Below are 23,309 nucleotides of genomic sequence, written 5' to 3'. Positions count from 1 at the left end.
TATTAGAGTAGAACGATTCAAGGAAACTGCACCAGAGGAGAAACTCAACACTGTTCTTCCGTGCCAGTCACATCGCTCTCGAGATCTGTTCAAACAGCAGGATACTGACAGAACTCAGTGGATGACGAGGTTCATTTAAACCACAGCCTAGGAGAAGCATTAGTGAGGAAATGGATCTCAGCTGCTAGATCCGAGCAGGTGGAGGCCGGGTAGGGTTTTGAAATGTGAGGTAACTCTCCCGAGGAGGTTGGGAGGTGTTGGACCCATAGGGATAGTTCACTCAAAGATTCTGTTATTTACTCACCCTTGTGTCATTCCAAACAAGTTTGACATTCTTTCTTCTGTGAAACAGTGTTGTTAACTAAAACTATTAAAAATTGCTTTTGATCATAAAAAATAAAATAAATATTAGATGCAAAACTTAAAACAAAATTAGAAATGTTTCCTATAGCATCTAACTGAAATATTCAAGTTGAAGTTGACTACTAAAATGACTAAAATAATTTAAAGCCATAAAAAACTAACACAAAAGTACATAAAATTATTAAAACCTAAACTTAAATTGAGAATATAAAAATGAAAGCTAGATCAAAACATTACTAAACACTATAATAATATATAAATAGCAATATTTTAAAGGGGGCTAATTGTAGACAAAAAAATATTTTTCTGTGTGTTCTGTAGAAAGTGCACATGAGGGTAAATAAATGACAATTTAAATTTTTGAAATATCCCTGTAGTGTACTTCATATCTCCAGCTATGAATTCACCCAAAAGATAGAACAAACCCAAGAGAAATCAGACAGAATTATAAAATTCTTCCAACTTTAATCAGTTCAAAAAGATTCACAACAAATGCAACACATATTAAATGGGAAATTCACCACTGATCATCAGTATTTGGATTGGTACATTCTACTTCCTAATGAGAATGTTGGCATTTACGTCTTTTTCCTCTGAATACAAATCTTGTGTTTTATTTGGACAGGACTTAAAGATAAAAATGAAAAATGCAAAAATACAAAATTAAATGTAAACTGAGATTTATTTTGCTCTAAGTAGTGTCCTGCAGCACTACAGCATGGTAAACAATGTAAATTAGTACAATTTGAAAAACTCCAAAGCAGTCTCTGAGTGAGTTAACATGAGCAGTTATAAAGGTGTAGCCTACAAGAACCCATAAATATTTCAACCACTTTTTTTTAAACTTCAATTTAATGAAAGCTCACAAAAGGAGCAACCGTCCTCATTGAGGAAAACAAAAAACCTGATGTCGGCTTAGCGACAACACTCACGCACGCACGCTCGCACACCCACAACAAAACAGGACGAAACATCTGTGTGTTCCCATGGTAGTAAAGATGCTTTACAGTGATGCTGATATGAACACATAGAGGGCTGCTGAACACTCCCGTGTAGAAAAAGCAAACGGAGCACCACTTCCAAGTCCCACTCACAACCACAGCAGCATCTATCAGACCGTTCAACTCAGCGATCTACTTCACATTCTGCTGAGAGCTACTTTAGTCCCCGAACCACTTCTGGCTTCCCAACACACGAAACGCCGGCCAATGAGCACGCAGCACCTCTGCAAACTCACCAATCACAGACATTCGTTGACATTCTCATTGGGTGGATCAGGTGCGCAGCTCATTGTCCCACACACTGACACTAGGTACCATCGACCTGCTGCCAGAACACATACAGCTCTCTGCAAACACAACAAACTGCACTCTGGTCTTTATACATGATAATATACATAAACAAATACATGAGGAGGAAATAGAAGGGGAGAGGGGCAATGAAAAAAAGCGAGCACAAGCGAGTTAATTGTACAGATGTGACACTTCATGCATCATTTGGATTACAGTGACCAAACGTAAGCAGTTAACAATGGAAAGGTAATACATAAAAGTGTGTATGAAACACGTACTATGCAAAAAGGGCCACTGGGTGACGGTATTGTTTACATATTGGCATTGTTTTGGTCAAGAGACAGCCAAGTGCAGAAATCGCCTCCTCACAGGAAGATCCTAAAGTACTCACACACACACACACTTATGAGAAAACACACAGGGGGGCCCACAGAAGAGTAGCCACAACACCGCTTTAGCTGTGTGTTTAGTTTGTTTAGGAGTCAGCGAAGTGTGTGCGCTGCATGTTTGCATGCAAACTCAATCGCACATCTCCTCTGGTATTTCGTGAGGGTTGAGGATGCCAGGCACAGACATCTGCAGCTTGTGTTTTTCCTCCTGCGCCTGGCGCAGTGAAGCCTCCCTCTCCTCCAGAAACAGATCAGAGGTGTCCTCGCCTGCGAACTCCTGCAGGTACACAGAGAAACGAGTAAGCAATTAGTGGGTTCAGCTTGCACTGACTGCTCTGCCAGGATGCTGTCATCTCTGCCATAATCGCCCTCTCTCCATCTCACACACAGCCTCTGTCCCTGTGCACTCCAGATGACCCATTTAGTTACACCATGCTTCACGATCCCTTAAAGGTCAAAGGGACAGCACGCTTTCTCTCACACCGTATCTATTTCCTCGATCCATGAACTCTCATCCACATAAGCACTATTACTACGGATTTCAAAACCGATTTATTTGCTTATTACAAAGAGAACATATTTCAATAACCATTATTATGCAATTAACTATTATGGTTTTCAGTGTCCTTGTCTCAGTAGGATAAACGGCTTGCAGCTCACCTTGATCTGTACAAGGAAATCCCTCAAGTGTTCTTTAAATGCTGGGATGTCTTGGTTTAAACTGAACAGGCCGGTCACGAATACTTTCACCTGGGCACTACAAAGAAAAAGAAAACAAACATACAGTCAGAAAGGCAATACTAATAAAACTAGACATAAACATAGTCCTAAGCATTTAAAAAAAAACTGTTGCTGCTGGTGAGAAAAACTTTAATTATTCTCAGAGCAAGCTGTCTACTGAGAGAGAACAAGCTTATACCTAAGAGATATGTTGTGTAACATTTAACAAATTGCAAAGAACAATCTACATATTTCTTTAATAAATCCACATGTTAAGACAACACCTGCCAAGAACATACAATATCCCTAAATGTTTTGGATCATCACACTTTCCATTACATTACACAACAAAATATCAAACCATGTGACATTTATATTAAAGATATGACGCTACTGTAACTGTAAAAGTGACATTTCATGCAGTGCATCTCCAGATGCAGTCTTTGGAGTGCGCAAGTTCTTGTGGAGCATTAGTTTGTAGGATACTCACTCTTGTAAGTGGGGGAAAGCTGATTTGAGCAAATTGGCCACATACTCCTGGATAAATCCTTGGTTGTTTACTGGGTTTGTGGGGTTCAGAGTTGCACTGATTTTTCCTTCCTCAACAAGGTTAAACATGTACGCCAAAATAGAAGCATGCATGGTCAAACCTGGATGACAAATATGCAGAGGTTGAACAAACGGAGGCATTTACAGATTTAATCATGTCACTAAAAAAGTATGTTAATTTTATAATATAAATAAACAACAACATTTTCACTGGATATAAATCAGTAAATATCTGAGCAGTTAAAGATTTTTAAATGATTCAGAATTAAAGTTAAATTAGAAAATAATAATTTTAGAAATTTATATGAACTGTTAAATCATTAAATTGATTATTCCTGCACTATTTTAATGATTATTCTAGAAAAACCTTAACACTCATGATTACTACATGGTTACACAGTGTTCAGGCAAAAACTAAACTAAAAAATAAATAAATAAAAAGAGAAAAGGGAGGGTGGCCAGTACTGACCGGCTGTATGTGATGTATCCGTGACAACAGAGAAGATGTGTTGTAGGATGTCACAGAAGTATGTCTGATAGAAGCTCTGAGCTGCCGCCTCCTCCTGGGCCACGTTCTGCAGCAGCGTGTAGAGAATCTGAAGGCCTACGTGACATTTTTCAATGTACAGTTGTTGTATGCATGTTATGATAAATGATTAGGGTAAATCTGACATCTGGCTGTGATGAGTGCATCTGTTTTCTCACCAGTGTCTGCCACGTTTCTCATAGTGTGTTTAAAAGCCCATATAATGGAGTCAAGCACAAGCTTAAACTGGGCTGGTGGGATAGCCAGGAATGCTGGGAAACAGTGAGAGTTCACCGCCTGCAGCAGATAGAAGAAATGCGTCCGGTGTTCTGGGTATTCTTCAAAATCCTAAACAAAAATAAAGGATATTATGCACTTCACAATTCCAAACAATAGACAAATTTCAAAAGATTCTTCAGAAAAATAAAATGCAGTCTGGTTTCAAAAATAACCGACAATAGAATATTAAATTTTTATCACACAATATTGATGGATAAATAAGGGCAGCTTACTTTGTTGATCATGTTTAATGTGCACTCAAACACTGCATCAAATATCTGAGGGATCTCTCCAGTAATGTGTCCACCCAGTTTGTTTACGATTGTTGCCATGGTACTAAGCACTTCCGGTTCTCTTGCTGCTGGGACATTGCGCTGGTAATCAATGAGCACAGCATCCAACAGCGGAGGGACAAAGTTCTCCCCCACCTAGAGTATGAACAATAAACACATGCGCAGACAGGCTTAAAGGATGAGCGGATAAGTGTGTGTTGTGTAAGGACAGCGCTAATCTGAACAAGTCCAAACTGACGGACCTGAAGCAGGTAGAACAGAATTATCTGCACAGAGACAGAAATACTGGATCTATCAAACGCACAACACAGAAAAGCCTTGAGCTGGACAAATAAAGTCTCATGATGAAAAACGTCTCTAAAATCAAGATTTTAGTTTAAAAATTAGATGAATGCATAAGAGAAAGTTCATATCTTAGATTCTGTCAATTTTTTTATTTTTTTATTTCTTGTCGTCAACAGTTAACTTTAAATGTGCTGTGACAGTTTAAAGTAACAATGTACTGTATATATATAACATTTACAATTTTGGTTTGTCTAATATATCACATTGCAGAAAAAATATGCTACGGTCATATTTGTTCTTTTTATTTTATAAAAAAAAATGTATTGTAATTGTAAGAATGAAAAATTATGAGAATGCAGTTTAAGATTGAGTAGGTAAACTTCTCAAAAGTGTTTCAACTACACATTTACACAGTTTTGTGTACCGTTACGCCCCTAGAAAGTGCATAGTCCACTCCATGACTGCATGACACTTAAAAAAATAATAATTATGTACTACTGTAATGCTGCTTGCTTTAAAGAAATCTATTGTATAAAGCTTGCTATATAACTAAACATGCCTTTAGCATGAGTGCTGAATTGCAGAGCTCGTGAAAACATCAACATCACTATGATTAGATGCTTCCTTGCTGCTGCCACCGCTGTCATTTTTGTTTATTTTGTTATTGAGAGGAAAGCGTGCAGCACATATTTACATATTCTATTGAAACGCCACACTCAGCAGTGCGGATGGTGTCGGGATGTTAAATGAGCTCTCAGATTCAATGTTTCCCGAGTATTGTATTTAGCATGGCTTATTTTGCAAACAACATGACTCTTGTCGATCTCCTTTGTAGTTTCTTTATAGTGGTAGCCAAAATGAGTTCAAACTTCAGTGCTGTACACAGTGGCAGGGGCAGGAATAATTCTATCATCTCTGGGTTTAGCCGGGCTTTTTAATGCTAATGCTAGCGATGCACCCTTATGCTTCTCCACGTCACAGTGTAATTCTGTTTGGAATAGCCCTACTGTGCAGTATCATGGTGTGGTATAGCCGTGCTGGGCAATGCTGGTAAAATGACGCTACCCTCTTGTTCACTGATCTGCTCCCCGCTACGCTCTGCTCACATGCTCCGATAACAGCAGCTTTGTAGGACAATAAATTATTTGGGGAACTGGTCAAAAAATAAATATTTTAAATCTGATTTTGTTGCATAAAACTGAATAAAGAATAATATAATGATATTTAATATTAATATATTTTCTATCCAATTTTACTTTCAATAAAAGTGTGGTTATTTTATTTTTATTGGCTTGTATTTCTTAAATTCAGTATCATTAAAATTACTGAATTTCATTAAAAAGTCTAATATTAATACAATTATAAAAAAAGCGCTAATTTAAAATAGTAAATAAATAATTTTCTGTTTTGGCCCAGAATTTTCCACTCGGTGCATCCCTACCTAAAAGCTGTGATATGTGTCTCACCATCTGTGGGTCATTGGAGCGGCTGACCCAGCCTGAGATCAGCTTCAGAGTCTCTCTCTTCACCGTGCGCATGCTCCTGATGAGAGGCTGCTTTGTCACCATCTCACCTATAAAAAAAAACAAATCAAATAAACAGACATAAACAAAGCACTTATGGTTTTTGAGTGAAGTCTATTATATACTGTTTATGCCATGCATTATAGTATTCAGAGAAAGTCAGACTTTCTCAATAGTAAGAATTTTCTTTAGGCAATTATTTAGTTAAACTTGACTCATTCTGTTCTAGCTACAGTGCTATATATAGCTGCTCAGACAGCCCTGTAATAGACCGCTGTTCACACACACACACACAACACAGCGCTAAGCTCTGTGACAGCCTTTTGTCTTCCAGCTGAGCGAGTTTGTGTAATCAGACTGACTTCAGTTTAATGCTGATCTGTCACTCTGAGACAACCAACAGAGATACATACACACGGAAAAATATACACATGAATATAGTAACTCTAGAATTAAACTTACTCCTTGTCTTAAACACGTGCGCACACATAAGATAAAATCTGAAAAGTAGAGAGATTTGATTGTCTAAAGAAAAACACACCGTTGGTCTGGATGGCAGCAGAGATGTTTTCACTGAGGCACTTGTATACATTGAGCATGTCCAGGTAGATGCGACCCAGCTGAATAACAAAAGGGTGTCCCACAGCTTTACACGCTCTGACGTTGGTCTTCAAGATGCTGCCCAACTGCTTCACTGTCTCCGGGTCCTTCAGGATGTCCACATTCTATAGCAGGATAACACCATACATTTAAGGTCCGTCTTAAAAATTAGTTAAAAAAAGTTTCATGGAACAAAATTTGATGTTTGAGTAAAACAAAAACAAAAAAAACACACACCTTGGTGGCCTGCTGAATTATGCTGTCCCACACCTGGTTAGGCAACAACATGTACTTCTCTATTAGATGTTCCTGTACAGCCTGGTCGGTCTGTGCTCCAATCATATAGCCGACAGCCTCGTAAAATGTATGCACCTGCGAACAACAAATGGTCGCTCAGGTCCAGCAGAGCTGCAAGAACTTCTCCTCAAATGTTAAACTTTCTAAAGCATAATGTGTCAGTTACACATGGAGCAGGCTAACTGAGACAGATGGGGTTATTTGATACCTGCTGGGGCTGCAGGTCACAGATGATGGTGTTGATGTTGTTGAGGATCTCATCAATGAACGGCATCACCTCTCCCACCTGCACCTGCACAAAATGCCTCCTGCACTTCTGAGCTATCTTTATGAATGTGTCACACGCCATGTCCTGAACTCCATCATGGGTTTCTGAGAAGAATAAATAGTCAAATATAACTGTAAAAGAACTGATGTAATCGTGTTTTTCTAATCAAGCTAAAATTAGAAGCTCAACTTTATGTATTATTACCGAGATGCTCCATAAATTACTGAAATGCAGTATCTGCAGTATATGTGTAATCAAATCTGACATCAAAGCTGCTTTTATTTAAAAATCAGACCAAAAGATATCACAGCTGTGTACAGATGCAAATCTTTGATTCTATTCTAAGGCTCAAAGCTTTTGCGACTCACCATGCATAAACTCAAACAATTTATTGACAACCGTCTTCAGGAATTTCCAGTGCGCACGTAGGAACCGTGGGTACTGGCCAACAATGTACATGATGTTGGAGGCAATGATGGCCTTGTTATCCTTGCCTCTCTTCTGCTCACATAGACCCAGCAGGTCCTGTAGATGACGTGGGAACATTGTTATGGTTCTTATTTTTCATTACAAGACTTTACATCTTTGCATTTTAAGATTTCTGTACCTTAATGACTGTGACGAGAAACCGCTTCTCATCCTCTTCATGCATGGCTCCACTGATGGAACCAATAGCCCAGCATAGCGTGTTCAGGTTCTTCCAGGACCACTCTGTACCGTTCACCTGATTATGAAGCTTTTCTGTCATAATACGCTCTGTGTCGGCATAATCCAGATGGGTAAGATAGACTGCAGAGAGAGAAATATGATGACACTTATAAAAAACACAGATTAGTGGGCAAAAAATCTGCATTCATAGTACAAAGGAGCATAGCGCTCACCAAGCGTCTCCCTCATGTTCTTGTAGAGGTTGATGGAGTCTGTATCCTTCATGAATTCTCGAACCACCTCGCCCTGATCGTTCTCCACCACCAGTACTTCCTCTGGCTTGGCCATGCGGCTCACCATCAACAAACGCACCTGCAAAACATTAACACAAAAACCCTTATTGTTTCTACCTAAAAAATTAATTTTCATCTTGAATTTCTTGTATGTGAGCTAACCTTAGACAGCACAGGTAGGTAGAGCTGTCTGCGGGGCGGTACATCAAAGTGTTGGCTGCCTGAGAGTAGGGGAGAAGTGGACGTTGAGAAAGGACTCTCTCTGTACAGCTCAGCTGCAAGGTGGTTCCAGTACTCCAAACAGATCTTAAAGATCTCGGTCTCCTCCACCTCTGACACCAGCAACATGTAATGTAGAGCCTGAACAGAACAACAAACAGGGTCTTAACACAATGGCATCTAATCAGCAAAGAGACTGATGTTGATTCTCCATAACCAAGTTCAGTCTGTGCATACCTCCATAAGCGTCTCTCTGATGTTCAGCCTCTTTTCTATCAGCTGTCCGTGCTCTTTAAGGAAGGTGCAGAGGAACAGGCTGAGGTTCTGAATAAAGTTTTGCTCATCATCTTTACCGTTTGCATACGCTAGCCGGATGTTGGTGTTCAGTGGAAGCATCTTCAACACACAAGTAAGAAAGAGAACATCAGACTAGCCCAAAACCAACGGGTAAATGGGAATTTTATTTTGATTTAAACCAGAGAGGAGGTTACCTGTTTGAGCTGCATCATGGTCAGAGTGAAGAGACTGACAAACTGCTCTTCGTACTGGCTGACACTGACTCCTGCTATTTCAGTCAAGCACTTCAGTGTCACATTGCGAAACATCGGCACGTTTAAAAACTACAAATCAACCCAATAGAGAAGAGGGGTCAACAATTACCTCAAAGACCACTGCTTGTAGGTGTGAAAAACAATATTTGTAGTTGTTTTCATGATCTTTGTATGAATCTATTTAACTGTACAACAACAACAAAAATACATACACTATAAATATAGTTATTACACTATTGTCTGGAACACTTAATTCTGATTGGTCAATTGAAGCATGCTGCAGCCCAATATTGTTTTTTTTTGTTTTTTTTTTAATAAAAGGATGAATGAGTGTTGGTTTATATGAGTTACTTATAAGTAAAGGTAATAATGAAGTCATCTATCAAACAACTATATTCCTAGTTCTTCACAAAGTGTGCAAGAGTAATAAAACCTTTAGATATGTTACCTTGTACACCAGAGTACTGATGAGTTTAGTTTCAAAGATATAGCCCAAGGGAATCCAGTTGAGAAACCTTAGCAGAGTCTCCAAGGTAGCATGCACAAGTGGGGCATTCTGGGAATTTTCCTAATTTTTAAAAAAATAAATAAAACAAGCCGTTTTCAAGCCAATAAAACTAAGCCATTAACATGGGTTCTATGCATATGCAAATCAAACTTATGGTTCAATTTTAAAATGTTATTCCTGTGACACTAAAATCAGAGATTTCTTTTGAGGTTTATGAGAATTATGTTGCCACATCACAAATTAAAAAGATTGTTAGTTCATAATTTAATAATTAACTAGAAAAGCTGAAAAAGAATTAAGAGAGTGTTTAAATGATTTAGAGAAAGTCTGCATATACTTTCACAAACTTTTTTTGTATGAGAGAAAAACAATATGAAAACAATACATACCATCACAAACTGGCACAACTGGAATATCTGAGAGAACTCATTGCACATGCTGCAGATAGATCACAAAACAATACAGAATAATTAACAAGAACAAGAAGTAATGTGAATATGACATCATTTAATAATAGGGGTGTCCCTTACTAAGGATTTTCATAGTGGAATCAGCATTTTTAAATTAACATTTTAAAGCCATGATGTACAGAACATCACACAAATATATAGAAGAAAATGTATAAAAACATTTTGGATCAATAAAACTAAGCAATAATATAAATAACTGATGAAAGGCCACACTGCAGACAGGATTTGCATTTCACATGTCGGCAAATCAAATTAAATCAGCTAAATTGTAGGTCTAAGTACACTTACACTCTAAGTACAGCACAACATCGATGCACCAAAAAATAATCAACAATTAATTTACAGAATTAAATTAGAACAGAATACACCTTTCTAATAAATAAAAATACAAAATGAAATACGTCAGAATCAAGTCACAAGGTGCAGAACAAATGTGTGCAAAATGCCTAAACTGCAGGGGAACATATATTCAAAACAAGCCACAAATAGTTAAATTAGATAACCCTGAGTGATTAATAAATAAAATTAAATTAAAGAAATTATTAAAATAACGAAAGTATAGCCAAAATTATCAACTTTGTCTTTTTAACTACAGAGACAACAACAAACGCTAAACTGGAGTGGCAGTCTTTTTAGCTAAACATGTTCACAGCATCCAAAAATCAAATTAGAACCAGCTGAAATGTTTTGAAATCACTTATACCCTACCTGATCAAAAAAAAAAAAATCTAGTCTTTCACTCTGTCTGTGTCCTTTTGAGTCTTTTCAAACGCTTAACGGCTTAATATATTATTATTTATATTAAGATCAAATTCTGTACACACCTTATTAATAAAGCATACTATATAGCCTACAGAAAAGCAGATGAGCCCAGAATATGAACGCAACGCGTTTAATTACACATTTTCCTCCCATAGAAAATGCTTATCATGTAGTTAAACGCATTGCGTTCATATTCTGCGCTCATCTGCTTTTCTGTACATAGTAGGCTATGCTTAGTATGGTCTTTACTGAGTTTGGTCTTTTAACATCACTGTCTTAAAATACATTAAGCCACATTAAAGTGCCCTTTAAGCGTTTTTCACGTTAAGCGTTTTAGAATGTCCTGAGGAAAAACAACTTGTTAATGTTGGCTGGCAGAAGTACGATCATGGTTTTCATGATGCTAAATCCAGCCTTGGAGAATATCCATTCTGATGGTGTGCATCCACACTTTAGATTTTCTTATCTCAGATATTGTTAAAGATTTAAATCCCTGCCGCCAAGATGCTCCTCTGTCGGTCACGGATCATGGAAAGTGAAACTTAAATCTCTCACAGGGGTGGTTGGATTTATTCACGCACATTAAAAATATTTATTAAAAGCTTCTTTCTTTTCACATTTTTATTTACAGCATTATCATAATAGGCAGTATATTAACTTATTGTCAGAAAACCGGTAGTTAGATGTGAAATCAGACATTGAGCGCCCCCATTTAGCCAAAATGGCATGATCCTCGTTTCATAACACCTCTGCGAAGATTCGCCCATGAGATTGGTAGTCGAATCAAGCTCCTTCTATCGAAGGATCGAATCTTCAACTATTCGGGGTTACCCCTATTTAATAATAAATCATAAAATATGACAGTTATTCTCTTTAAATGCGGCCTCACCTGTCCTTCAGGTGTTTGGCTTTCACTTGTGTCATCTGGCCACTGGAGAAGTCAAAAACCTCTTCACTGAGGAGTTTCAGAATGATCATGTTGTTCTGGCAAAGGCTCTCACTGGTGCGACTCGCACCAACAATGTCACTGATAAATGTGGGCCAGTGTTTTGGCCACTCCTGCTTCAGGATCTAAACACAAACACATCAAGTAACATGAAGGGTAACAGACATTTTTATTGCAGTCATCAAATATATGCCCCCACATCATCATTATGAATGGCTATGAATCCCTCTAATGTGCACTAAGAAAAAGTAGTCAAACAAAACTCACCTGTACTAATATCATGTTGAGTTTTCCAATGTACACCTTTTCTTTCTGAAAGGAAGCAGAGCATAGAATAAAATAGACATCAACCACAGGAAGACAGTAAACAAAATAAGTGGACGTTCACTGACCTCAACATTGGCTGCATCTGATGATGTCTTGATAATGAGCCCCACAACATACTTTTTAATGCCTGAAATAAAGCAGAGCAGTGAAGAGCGTCAATGCATACAGTAAGACAGCACATACCCCCATGAGCTCTCCATTCGGATGGAAGCAGCTGTTCTCAGAAGACTTGTTACTGTCTGATCATCTGCAGATCTGCTAAATCATACTTCTAACTAACTAAATTTTTACTCACCCTCAAGTTATTCCAAACCTGTATGAATTTCTTTCTTCTGCTGAACACACAAGAAGATATTTTGAAGAATATGGGTAACCAAACAGTTGATGGACACCATTGACTTCAAAGTATGGGGGGAAAAGTGTTCAGCAGAAGAAAGAAATTCATTTTGGAACAACTTGAGGGTGAGTAAATGATGACAGAATGTACATTTGTAGGTGAACTATCCCTTTAACTTTGTGTATACATCATAGACATCAATGTTGGTTAAGCTGAACAGCGTAGAAAGTATCTAAGTGATGCTTTATTTATCAATTATAGGTGCTTACGTCATGTTTTTCATTTCATTTTATCTTTAACAGAGCAGATTCTAGTCTTTTTGGAAACAAATGAACACTAAGCTGAGCAGACAACCTTCCGTGCATTTTTAAAAGGGGAATTCAGCTCAACTTGGCAATCACTCACTTGACTAATGAATGTGTTGGCCTGCTAAAAACGTTTTGTAGAGTCAAGTCTGTCACAGAGTGAAATGTTTACTTCTACGTTTCAATGATCCCTTCACTGCTTGTCCAAATCCAGCCTTTGAGCTGCTTATGACTTAAGAATTGATTTAGACTGAGCTATGAATTACTCGTTTATCTCAAAGTGGTAAGGGGAATTCTTGTGAGTCAGTCCTACCTTCACATTGGTTTCTGGGCAGAATCTTCCATCTTGTTTTAATAACGGTTTCCAGAATCTGCAGAGCATAGTACTGTAATGCCAAGAGAACAAATCAAGATTTAAGGATCCAAGCTTTAACCAGCCAATCTGCCAGAGCTGTAACGTTAAACAAGGAAAACAAAAAAATTGCTCTTAACTTTGACTGCCTAATATATTTTCACACATTCTTTGGTTTGTTTCAAATGGATTCAGATTGAAAAAAACATCATGCAGATTTGACTTCAGTGAGAATTTTTATTACAAACTCAAAAAGAGAACACAAAAAAAAGTCCATAATCCCCCATAAAAACTATACAATGTTTGCATGAGATTCTGTAGAAGTTTTGCTGTTTCTGGCCATGTCACACCAGAATGTGAAAGACAGGAAAGGAGACGTTACGTTAATAGCAAAAAGCTAATGGTTTGATTCCGTGCTCGGCCACAACAAAGCAAGCAGCTTGGGGGAGCGATGCAACATCTGTGTCAAAAAACAAAAAAGAACCGAAGGATTTTTTATGAGTCAATGGCCACTCACAAGGCTTTAATCATCATAGATACGTTTTCCCATTGGCCAAACCCCTTTCTGTTTTAAAGTGACACTAATGTTTCCACCAATAACTGGTGTGGGTCTCAGGAACAGCAAGACAAGCCACAGGTTTGGGTCTATAGACTGCCTTAAGACTGCCACCATGCTGCTTTTAAGAGGGTATTCATGGTGCATTAGTGTCCTTGTCATGATCATTAGTGTTATTTGGATCATCAGCATTTCGACTGTAGGGATTAATGAGGAAAGAGGAAAAACATAACGCAAAAAGGAAATGTGTTAAAGCAAAACAGGGAATACAGATCATACACTATGTGAGGGTATTAAAGGTGAGGCCTGGAGAGGTAGGTTACTTGCATACAGACATATTTTGCTTCCTCAAATCACCAGGATCTTTTCACCTTTTTTTTTAAAGAGGTTTAAAAATAAATATATAAAAAAAGAAAAAGGGCAAGGCCAAAAAACATTGCAACAGCACGCAAAGTCTTTATTGTTCACATGTGATGTTGCTATATTTCTTGGTGCATGATCAAGAGGAGAAACAAAATAGGGTAGAGGAGAAATGTGATCAGTGCTGGCAAAATGAGTCACAATGAGCAAATAAAAAAAAATTAGTTATTGTTATTTTTACATTATTTTTATACGTTATTTTTTTTTAAATGATATATGATTTGTTGGAATCAGACAAAACATTTATTGAGCTACACCTATTGGTTAAGTCGATAAGTCAGCAAAGTCAATTTTGAGAAAAATCTAATTTTCTGAAGGTTCCAAAACAAATTCACCTAGCAATCATAAAATCCCTGGTAATAACACCAAATTTGGCACACACCAAGTCAAAACCCATATCTATAGGAAAAATATATATTCAACTTTTTTTCCCATGATACCACAATTGTTTGATTAACATTGATGAGACAGACAGCCTATATATTAAGACCTACTGTAATGCACGGATCTAATGTAATGTTACACATCAGATGTTTTTCCCCAACAGTTAACCAAATGTTAATTTAAGACATAACAGATTTTTGCGTGAATACACGCCAATTATTTTTAAATACTTTAATTCTCTGTATATGTGTATATCGGGATCGCGCACTGTCTGAGAAGCGTCTTTGTGCGCATGCTTCGGATGTGTCAGTCAGCAAGAGTAAGATCGTTTTGTTTACATCAGCATGAGTTTGAAAATCACATTTCATTGGTTCAGACTCTTGCCACTGAGATTCGCTATGAATACGCTCAAAGTTGGAATGCTGCGCTTTACAACAATACCAAACTTGAGAAGCAGAAATCGCCGAGAAGCGAGCAGAGAAAAACTGCTTTTTTTCATGATTTAGAAAGGTAGCCTCTCAGAAAACGTACAAATAAAGATAATTCTAGATGCTTTATTACTATTTGGGGCATTGGAATCGCTAGACAAAGGCTTAATGAACTAATTTTTGTGAAAACCTCAAATTCGACCAAAATTGACATTTCACTTGTTTTGCCTGTAGCTCGTAATTAGCTTGTGCGCATTCCGACACATCTTGGCCAGCACGGGTCACAAATGCTTGGGGAGAAAAGAGGAACCACAGCACACAGAGACACTGATGATCCCTACAGTGGAAATAACTGTTACCATCCATGACTGGGGTAAAAACAAAATGGGGTAAACTGCCTGCCTATCTCCCTGCCGTCTCTCAGCTCCATATGAGGCATGTGCAGTGTGAATGGAGGCACAGCAGAATTGAGAGTAAGGGAATGAAAAGGTAGACCTTGTGGAGGCCTGCCGCCAAAGCCTAGCTGTGTCAAGGTGCACAGGAAGACACACCCCTTTTCGTCCTATTACAAGCAATCAACATAATGGAACATTGTGATTAATATCAAATATGAACAACTTCAATTAATTGTCTTTTGTTTGCTTTTTCAAGGCTGTAAATAAATTAAGCAAAAAGCCAAATGTTCAAAAAGCACTTTAAATGCGCTCTGTCTGTATTTTGCTTGATGAATTTAGACAAATTCAAAGAATTTACCTGCTCTGCATTTTTTCCTGTCTGTTCTTCTAGAGCCCTCACTTTTGGACCATTATCATTTTGATATTACAGATACTGTTGATAAATCAACTCAAACATTAGTAATGACCAGAGTGTTAAGAGCAATCTTAAAAGGCAAGCAGACGGCAAACTGGGTCAGCAGTACTTTGAGGAAGTCTATTAACACACTGAGGAAGACAATTCATCCCAAATACTACACTATTCACAAATTACTAAATGATTTACATTCAGTCTACGCACTACAAAGTGAACAAATGTTATGAACTCTGGGAGTGTATAGTTTATCAGTGCAGAAATTCTGTTTCAGGCTTCCAGAAATTCTACACTACATGGATCCTCTGCTTTCCTCATCAATATTAAAATAAAAATCCATGGCTCAGAACTTGGATCACATGGATCAGGTGCTTTATATATCCTGACCTCAAACAGTCAGTCATTAACACACCTCTGGCTGCTGTACAGATGAAGGTACTGAGGTATTTCACTGTCAACAGAGGATCCTCACACACCAACTTTAACTCTGACTTTGCTTGACCAAGACAGGACTGTGAGGAGAGGTGTAGGAAAATGTGATCTCACATGTGTACAGAGGAATCTGTTTCTGACATGACGCTAAGCAACCCCAATACACTTAAGAAAATGGGTATTTGCTGATATAAGGCAATCTTTCTGGTTTGAAGGAAAAGAAAACCAAATTGTGTTCCTGTATAATATGTGATAAGAGATCAGATCTTCCTCAAAGTATAGGAACCATGACCCTCCACCAGAGTAAGTTGGGACTTGGCTTACTTTGGTGTTCATATTCTGAGAGAACTCTAGAATGGTGTCAACTCGTGTCCACGCGTCTGGGTGCTCCTTCAAATGAGTCAGCACCTCCTGGGCCATTCTTTGCTGAAATAGAGAAACATTTGTCTTAACTTACACTATAAAACAACAAAACTGTGGCCAATATTTAATGATGTCAGTGCATACACTAATTTGTATTTATACACCCATATATATTTAATTTTTTTGAAAGACAACTTTAGAAAGGCTGCATTTATTTGATTAAAAAAAGTTATATTGTGAAATATTTGTACAATTTAATTAGGGTTGTCGATTGAATTAATTATTTATGGGAAAATTCTTTAACAAAATTAACACCCCCTCCAAGTTGTTGTCTCAAATTTATATCATATGATATATTTAAGCAATATCACATGGGCAACAACTGCAATCACACAAGTGCTGTTTTTGTTCCGAATAGCACAAGTGCAAATATGAACAAGATGGTAATATTGTGGTATATTTTAAACACAATTGTCTGTTTTTGCTCAAATTACCAATGAAAATATTAGCCTACCTATGAAGCCACAGCAGAACTGTTGTGCATCTCCAAGCAAAATGATTTTACTAGATGACTTTACAAAATTAATTACTTTTGATCAAATGGATGAACATGTCGTGTGGAAACATTGTCGGAAGAAATGTAGTTATTATAAATATCACCACCATGAAATCACATGAAATCCAAACACCAGTCGAATGTTGGTGCCAGTCGAAACAGCTGTCTGTCACTGCATTCACAACTGCAGGTAAGCGCAGCTGTACCCCCGAGTGAGCCAAGAAGATAACTTATCTGATAGCAAAATGATCGTGAGACATATGCTCCCTTTATCGAGGTAGACAGGTTTAAGAACAGAAAACACAAAGCGCTGTAAGAAACTTCGCTTAGCACACGATTATCTCGGTCCCTGCAACGTCTGTCGGCGGAGTGCATTTTCGTTATTTCGGCTTTTTTGTTGTCAGACTGGGGGTGCCAACTTTCACCCGAGCATGTGGATATTCTTTTTGTTTCTCAAACATGAACATGGAAACAATATAAACACAATAACCATTTGCTGACTTGAGTGTATATTAGGAGTTGCACAAAATGCCCATCTCTAAAATATATTTAAACACCAATTCAGATGCAGCTCCTGAAAAAATAATAATAATCATGGCCATTGTAGCCTAAAAGTTTATGAGTAATAAATTCTATGTATTGTGAGTAATAAATAAAATATTTCATTCTGAAGCTACTTTTTGTAATGTCTATTTGATGCTTTTCTCATTGAACACAATAATGACTTTAAATTATCTTTTGGGGGTAATTTTTTGTACGATTAATTAGATTTATTAATCGGCACATCATGTAATTAATTGGGTTAAAAAATTTAACCACTTGACAGCCCTAAATTTAATATAACTGTTTTTTTATTTTAACATGTTGTAAAATGTAATTTATTCCTGTGATGGCAAGGTTAAATTTTCAGCATCATTACTGCAGTCTTCAATGAAGTACCACATGGTACTTCAGAAATCATTCTAATATACTGATTTGCTGCTCAAGAAACATTTATTATTATTATAAAATGTTGAAAACCATTGTGTTGCTTAATATTTTGCGGAAACTGTGATTTTTTTTTTTTCAGGACTCTTTGATGAATAGAAAGTTCAAAAGAATAATATTTCAATGCATCTAGTGCAGTTTATTTCTTACACACACACACAAACAAATATATATATATATACACACATACATACATATATACATATCTATCTATCTATATATCTATATATATCTATATTTATCTATCTATCTATATATATATACACACACACACACATACTTACATTTGGTACTATATTTCACCGGTTTGTGAAATGGTCTTCCTTACCTGTGGCCCGACCCCATGGTACAGGCAGTTGACCACATTATCCAGCAGGTTGATATCCAGTTTCTGGTTAAAGTCCAGCAGCTGTCTGGCTGCATGGTCGGCTAACATTGTCATAATTGCTGGCATAGAGCTCTGTGGGGCACAGGGAGGAAACATCCAGCAGGGGCAAAGTCATGTGAAATGAACATTTGGGTACACAAATCCAAACAGCTGACCGTCACCCCGCCTCCTCCCTCGACCCAGGACAATCCAAAAAGCCTTATATGACCTGGCCTGCCAATGCCAACACACCAATGCCTGCTGGAGGGTTCAATCCTCAGTAACAATGGGATAGGTGGGTGGCGCGATAAAGGTAACATGCTTGCAGTCTGCACATCCTGATATGTCCGAAGAACAAGGGCCACTCACTGGGCTCGTGATCACACGAGCCATTATTCTCTGAATGAGACCACGTGCTAGGCAGCCCTTTCGCTGACGTCATTCTGTTTACATATAACACAAGAGGCGCTCTGAATTACAAACTGTTTTCCCTACTCTGATCGAGCTTCCATAAGACCACGAGACTTTAATAATGTGCACACAGTTGAAGGACAACTGAATAAGAATGACCATTACTCAAGCTAATTCAATTTGCACCCCGGAGCCAAACTATTGCGTAACGATGTAAGCATTACGGCCAAGAATAAAAAAAAGGAAATTTCGAGAATTTGCTTGGACGACACGACACAGTCAAGCTTTGTGAGTCTTGCAGGCCTAAATAAAGTGATGGTGTCATAACTAGTGCTCGGTACTGCGCAACCTGTTGATTTACCCGCCTTTTCCACATCTTATTTCATTCAGTAAGCAAGTAACGTTACAACTCCTACAATAGGATCTGTCTTCCAACACAGAGCTACTTATCAGCTGATTTCATGCATGCACACACGTCTTAAAAACACAACTAAGTTGGACTAAGATCCACGCCGAGGAGCACAACAACTTGCACTATTGATGCGAAAGCTGTTTATTATTCTCTACAGTGGTTGTTTAGCCACGTTTATGCGTTAAAAGCCATTATAATGCATCGCGTTTCATGCTTCGGCAACAATTACGCATGCATGCTGTCATAAGAATGCACTTAAATGGACAGAAAGGCAAATGCCATAGCGCGCAACTGACGTTAAAAACGTTCCAGCGAACGCCTCGTCCATATTAACAAACACCGATGTTTCTAACTGTCTACACCCGTCTAGAGATGACTTCTACGGGGGTGACTTTGCAATGATCTCCCTCCCTGACTCCGAAGCAACCCCTCCCACCAACCCCATGCTCTGCACCCTACACCTGAAAGCTCTGCAGGCTTTACTAGCAGTAAACCAGGTAAGACAGAGAATTGTATTCGTGTATTTTTTACATGCCGTTAATATTTAAATGAATGCTACAGCTTTAGAAGGGTCCTGCATGCATTTTACAATTGAATTTTGCTCGCTAAGTCAAGATACCTTGGGCTATGCTTACGGATAGCACTTAGTAGCATAGTGTATTTGTGATTGTTTTTTTTATGTTAAGTGAGATATAACGATTACTGCTACTAAAACCCAGATACATTATTCAGACCAGCGTGACACCAGTGCTGAACACGAGTCATCACGCAACACACACCCGCAACATCCCTCATAAACCCTCAGCAGCAAAGCCATTTCACTTTCTTTCGACCTTAACCTTCATACGTACAATTTCTATGCATTTCTACACAATCTCACAGCATCATCATTCTCCACAGACCAACCCAAACACTCCAGCTATAGTATAAGTTTTCAGCCCATATTTACCTACCTAAAGTCCAAGCCTTTGAGAGAAAGAAGGTGGGCTTGTCTGCCAGAGTTGCTAAAATTATGTTTAATTTATCCAGTATCGTTGGTGCCTGTTTGTACACGCTTTCTGTCAAAAAAGCTTTAGGATGAGCCGTTGACTGGCCAGCCACACTAACGTTATTCCTCTGTGAAGACTACACGAGCTACTTGCTTGATATAAGGACCACTAGGATGTGAATTCCGCACCAACAATCACGGCGAGTTCAATATTTTCTCAGTCCGGTTCATTTTACGAAACAAAGTTAACCTTAATTAAGATATGTGCTCTGTACTGAAGTATATTTTGCACTAGGGCGGTATTAGAGACTGAGCCTGTGCCTCTTCTTCTCACAAGCAACAAACTCGTAACCGGTTGAAACCGGTTCAGACTGGGAGATTCCATCTCGGTTTAGTTTTCAGCCGATGGCGCCGCGAAAAGTTTGGATTAACGTCACGCCCATGGGGGCGTGCTATTGGCCGCAGCGTTGCTAAGCACGTCCTTGCTCGCGATCCATTGGACAGCGTGCGCATCAATCAATCTCAACTCTTTTGGGCGCCCACGCGACTGCTCCGCCCGTTTGGAGAAAAAGAAGGCAAACTGCGTGCAGAGTGGATTTGTAATTTGCTTTAATATTACGGTAGTGTATTATTTGTTGTTGTTTTAGCTCTGTCGCGCGACTCTTCCGAAAAACACTCGCGTTTATACCCTTCTTGAGCTTTAAATGGTCCACTTTTTATATTTAACAACAGTGGCCGCTTGGTAATTGTATAACGTTACATGTTCGGAAAAATTAATTTCACGGTGGACTGAAGGAGATCGAGGGCATCGAGTCCGTGAGGCGGATGTTGGAGCTTGTACTTGTGCTGATTGTAAGCTGGTAATTTTCCACGAGCCAGAGCCACGAAGGGGAGTGGTTGTTCAGAGTCAGGGTATGATACGCATGGCATGGGTCAGATCCTGATACAATTGGCTTGTGATGGTCTCCATAAACTTAACTACCGAGAAATTAACTCCAGTATGGCAGTGATGTATTATAAACGCATCGAATCACCCGAAAACATAATAATAAACTGTCCGTGTACTGCTTTAAAGGGACGTCAAATGCTTGCATGTTTCTCCCCCCTTCCTTGCAAGTCACGTGACGCAACGCCACTTAAACGTCAGTTGATGGAAAAATACTGGATTTTGTGTGCAAAACTAGTGTCTGTAGTGAACAAAGAATGAGAAAAAGAATACATTCTCCTTTAGTCTAGCAATCATTTGACATACATTTTACAAGGTCACGACTGCACTTTATACATGTTGAATATCTGATAAAGTGTTTCTCTTTAGTCCAGCATATGGCCCATTCTACACACCTTTTAAAATGGTTAACTAAATAAGCAGTTACAGCACTTCAGGGCCAGTAATTTGGTAAATTATATGCTCAGCCTTAACCAACAAACTGATCGCACTTCTAGTGAAGGTGAACCTTTAGTCCAATGGCAGCTGGTCTTCAGTTTTATTCTGGAACAGACAAGTGTTGCAATTTTGGGCATTTAATGGATCCCTGTCATCATTTGATAATCAGCTGATGTTGTGTTGATCAGATTCACATTCACTCCTCTTTTACCTTTATTAACATGTAATAAAAGATAAAAAGGAGTGAATATGATGTAGGTCATTTGCTGCTGTAAACTTTGGAAGCAGAGATAAGTGTGAAATGAATTGTATGTATTCCAGTGTAAATACGGAAGTTTCTAGAATACAAGTCAACCTGCTTTCCAGCAATCACAGGCAACATTTTTTGTTTGAACCCCAAGACTGATGTTCCAGTTTTTAAAGATCAATAAGATCAATGTTGAATTCTTTACTGCAGGTTTTGTAATAAATATATAAATAATTAATTAACAGAGTGGGTGTGTCTTCATATTTTTTAGATAATACTTAATACATTGTCACCTGACCAGTATGAGCTCAATAATACTGGATTTGTTGAGTCATGTTATATTTTTGTTTTGTCAAAACATTTTTGCTCAGATCATCATTTAAGAGACATATTTGTGCACACTGAGTTGAAACTTTTTTAAAATTGTAACTGATTTAAAGTCAGCAAATGTGCTCTTATTTTAGAAATAAGAAATGTCTGATGTTCCTCAGACTATGACTTCACTCTGTGTGTAACAGAAAACTTTCTTTGTTGTCTCAGCGGTTTAGAATTATTTTGAGAAATACAATAAACCATTGAAACTCCTCTGGGCGTCTGGTTTAGTTCATTGCAGGACAGGTCACCCAGATCATGCATATGTACGAAAGGACCGAATGCGTTTTTGTCATAAAGAGGGAAAACCTGTCTCAGTGTTTGATCTGAAAACCTTGCATGTTTCCTCTATTAAAGTATGTCATCAATCAGCAACACATACAGTGGGTCTGAAAGTTAACAGGGTCCGGGGCACTACTGAAAGAGGTCATCTTGCTGAAGTGAGCAGTAGGAGGTGCACGTGCATTGTGGCACATACATGTGAAATGAAGTGGGCTGCTCTGTTCAGGATTGGGCTGGTTTAAGCCCGTTCCATCTGGTCCTGCCTGTTCATTTACATACATGATAATAACATCACCTGCTCCTCCCATGTCACTCAAACAAGTTTGACAGTTGTCTTGTTTAGGGTGTTTTATACTTTCTCATAACCTATGACTCGGTGAATATTTTTAAGTGCTTTATTATTATTATTGAAAAATGTTTCACTACAAAATCAGCATGCATACCATCATGAAGCATCACAAATTATTTACATCACTATTATGATTTTGTGGTTATTTATAATTATATTCTGGCTTGATTATATTGTGCATGACATAATAAAGCATTATAAGCTATTGTTCTAGCTCAGGTTATTTGCAGGAGTCTCTTCATAATGGTGGTCACTATAAATAGCTCTGTCCTTCCTGAGAGAAGTGAACTTCATGACAACAACACAGACAATGAGGGAGTCCTTGCTGCACAGGAAGCTTGGCTTCAATGGGAGAACGTCTAGATGCAAACAGCTCCCTCTAGCGACGATAGAACAACCCAAAACAGAAGTAATTCATTATTTTCTATTGATCTAGAAATGACATTGAGGCCTAATGGCTAA

General features: G+C 38.2%; 1 protein-coding gene and 1 long non-coding RNA gene across 5 annotated transcripts in view; one reads left to right on the top strand and one right to left on the bottom strand.

Moving 5' to 3' along the window:
* Positions 1–808: 808 nt before the first annotated feature.
* On the bottom strand, positions 809–21,092 carry xpo1b (exportin 1 b). Of its 4 annotated transcripts, XM_084097377.1 has the most exons (27): positions 20,179–20,566; positions 18,364–18,495; positions 16,454–16,555; positions 15,644–15,718; positions 15,386–15,452; positions 13,064–13,136; positions 12,174–12,235; positions 12,049–12,093; positions 11,725–11,906; positions 9,993–10,041; positions 9,544–9,663; positions 9,036–9,164; positions 8,782–8,940; positions 8,488–8,685; positions 8,266–8,404; positions 7,992–8,173; positions 7,753–7,909; positions 7,325–7,488; positions 7,057–7,191; positions 6,761–6,944; positions 6,163–6,269; positions 4,352–4,546; positions 4,019–4,187; positions 3,783–3,917; positions 3,255–3,414; positions 2,705–2,801; positions 809–2,321 (listed from the first exon to the last, which is right to left on the bottom strand). In XM_084097377.1, the coding sequence occupies exons 8-27, from the start codon at positions 12,061–12,063 to the stop codon at positions 2,175–2,177; spliced, it is 2,823 nt and encodes a 940-aa protein (XP_083953503.1). In that variant the 5' UTR covers positions 12,064–12,093; positions 12,174–12,235; positions 13,064–13,136; positions 15,386–15,452; positions 15,644–15,718; positions 16,454–16,555; positions 18,364–18,495; positions 20,179–20,566; the 3' UTR covers positions 809–2,174. The 4 variants fall into 4 exon arrangements, with proteins under 4 accessions (XP_083953503.1, XP_083953504.1, XP_083953502.1 ...); XM_084097378.1 differs by lacking the exon at positions 15,644–15,718 and having other exon boundaries at positions 20,179–20,606; XM_084097376.1 differs by lacking the exons at positions 15,386–15,452; positions 15,644–15,718 and having other exon boundaries at positions 20,179–21,092.
* LOC311072397 overlaps positions 18,943–23,309 on the top strand; it is an 11,804-nt gene continuing 7,437 nt past the window's right edge. Inside the window, exon 1 of the long non-coding RNA XR_014604009.1 lies at positions 18,943–19,722. This is a non-coding gene — a long non-coding RNA (uncharacterized lncRNA). The remainder of the gene's footprint in view (positions 19,723–23,309) is intronic.

This window comes from Abramis brama, assembly GCF_963993115.1.
Source record: "Abramis brama genome assembly, chromosome: 21".
Classification (NCBI taxonomy): Eukaryota; Metazoa; Chordata; class Actinopteri; order Cypriniformes; family Leuciscidae; genus Abramis; species Abramis brama.
The sequence above is the reverse complement of the archived record's forward strand: the minus strand, read 5'-3'. Positions and strand labels throughout refer to the sequence as shown.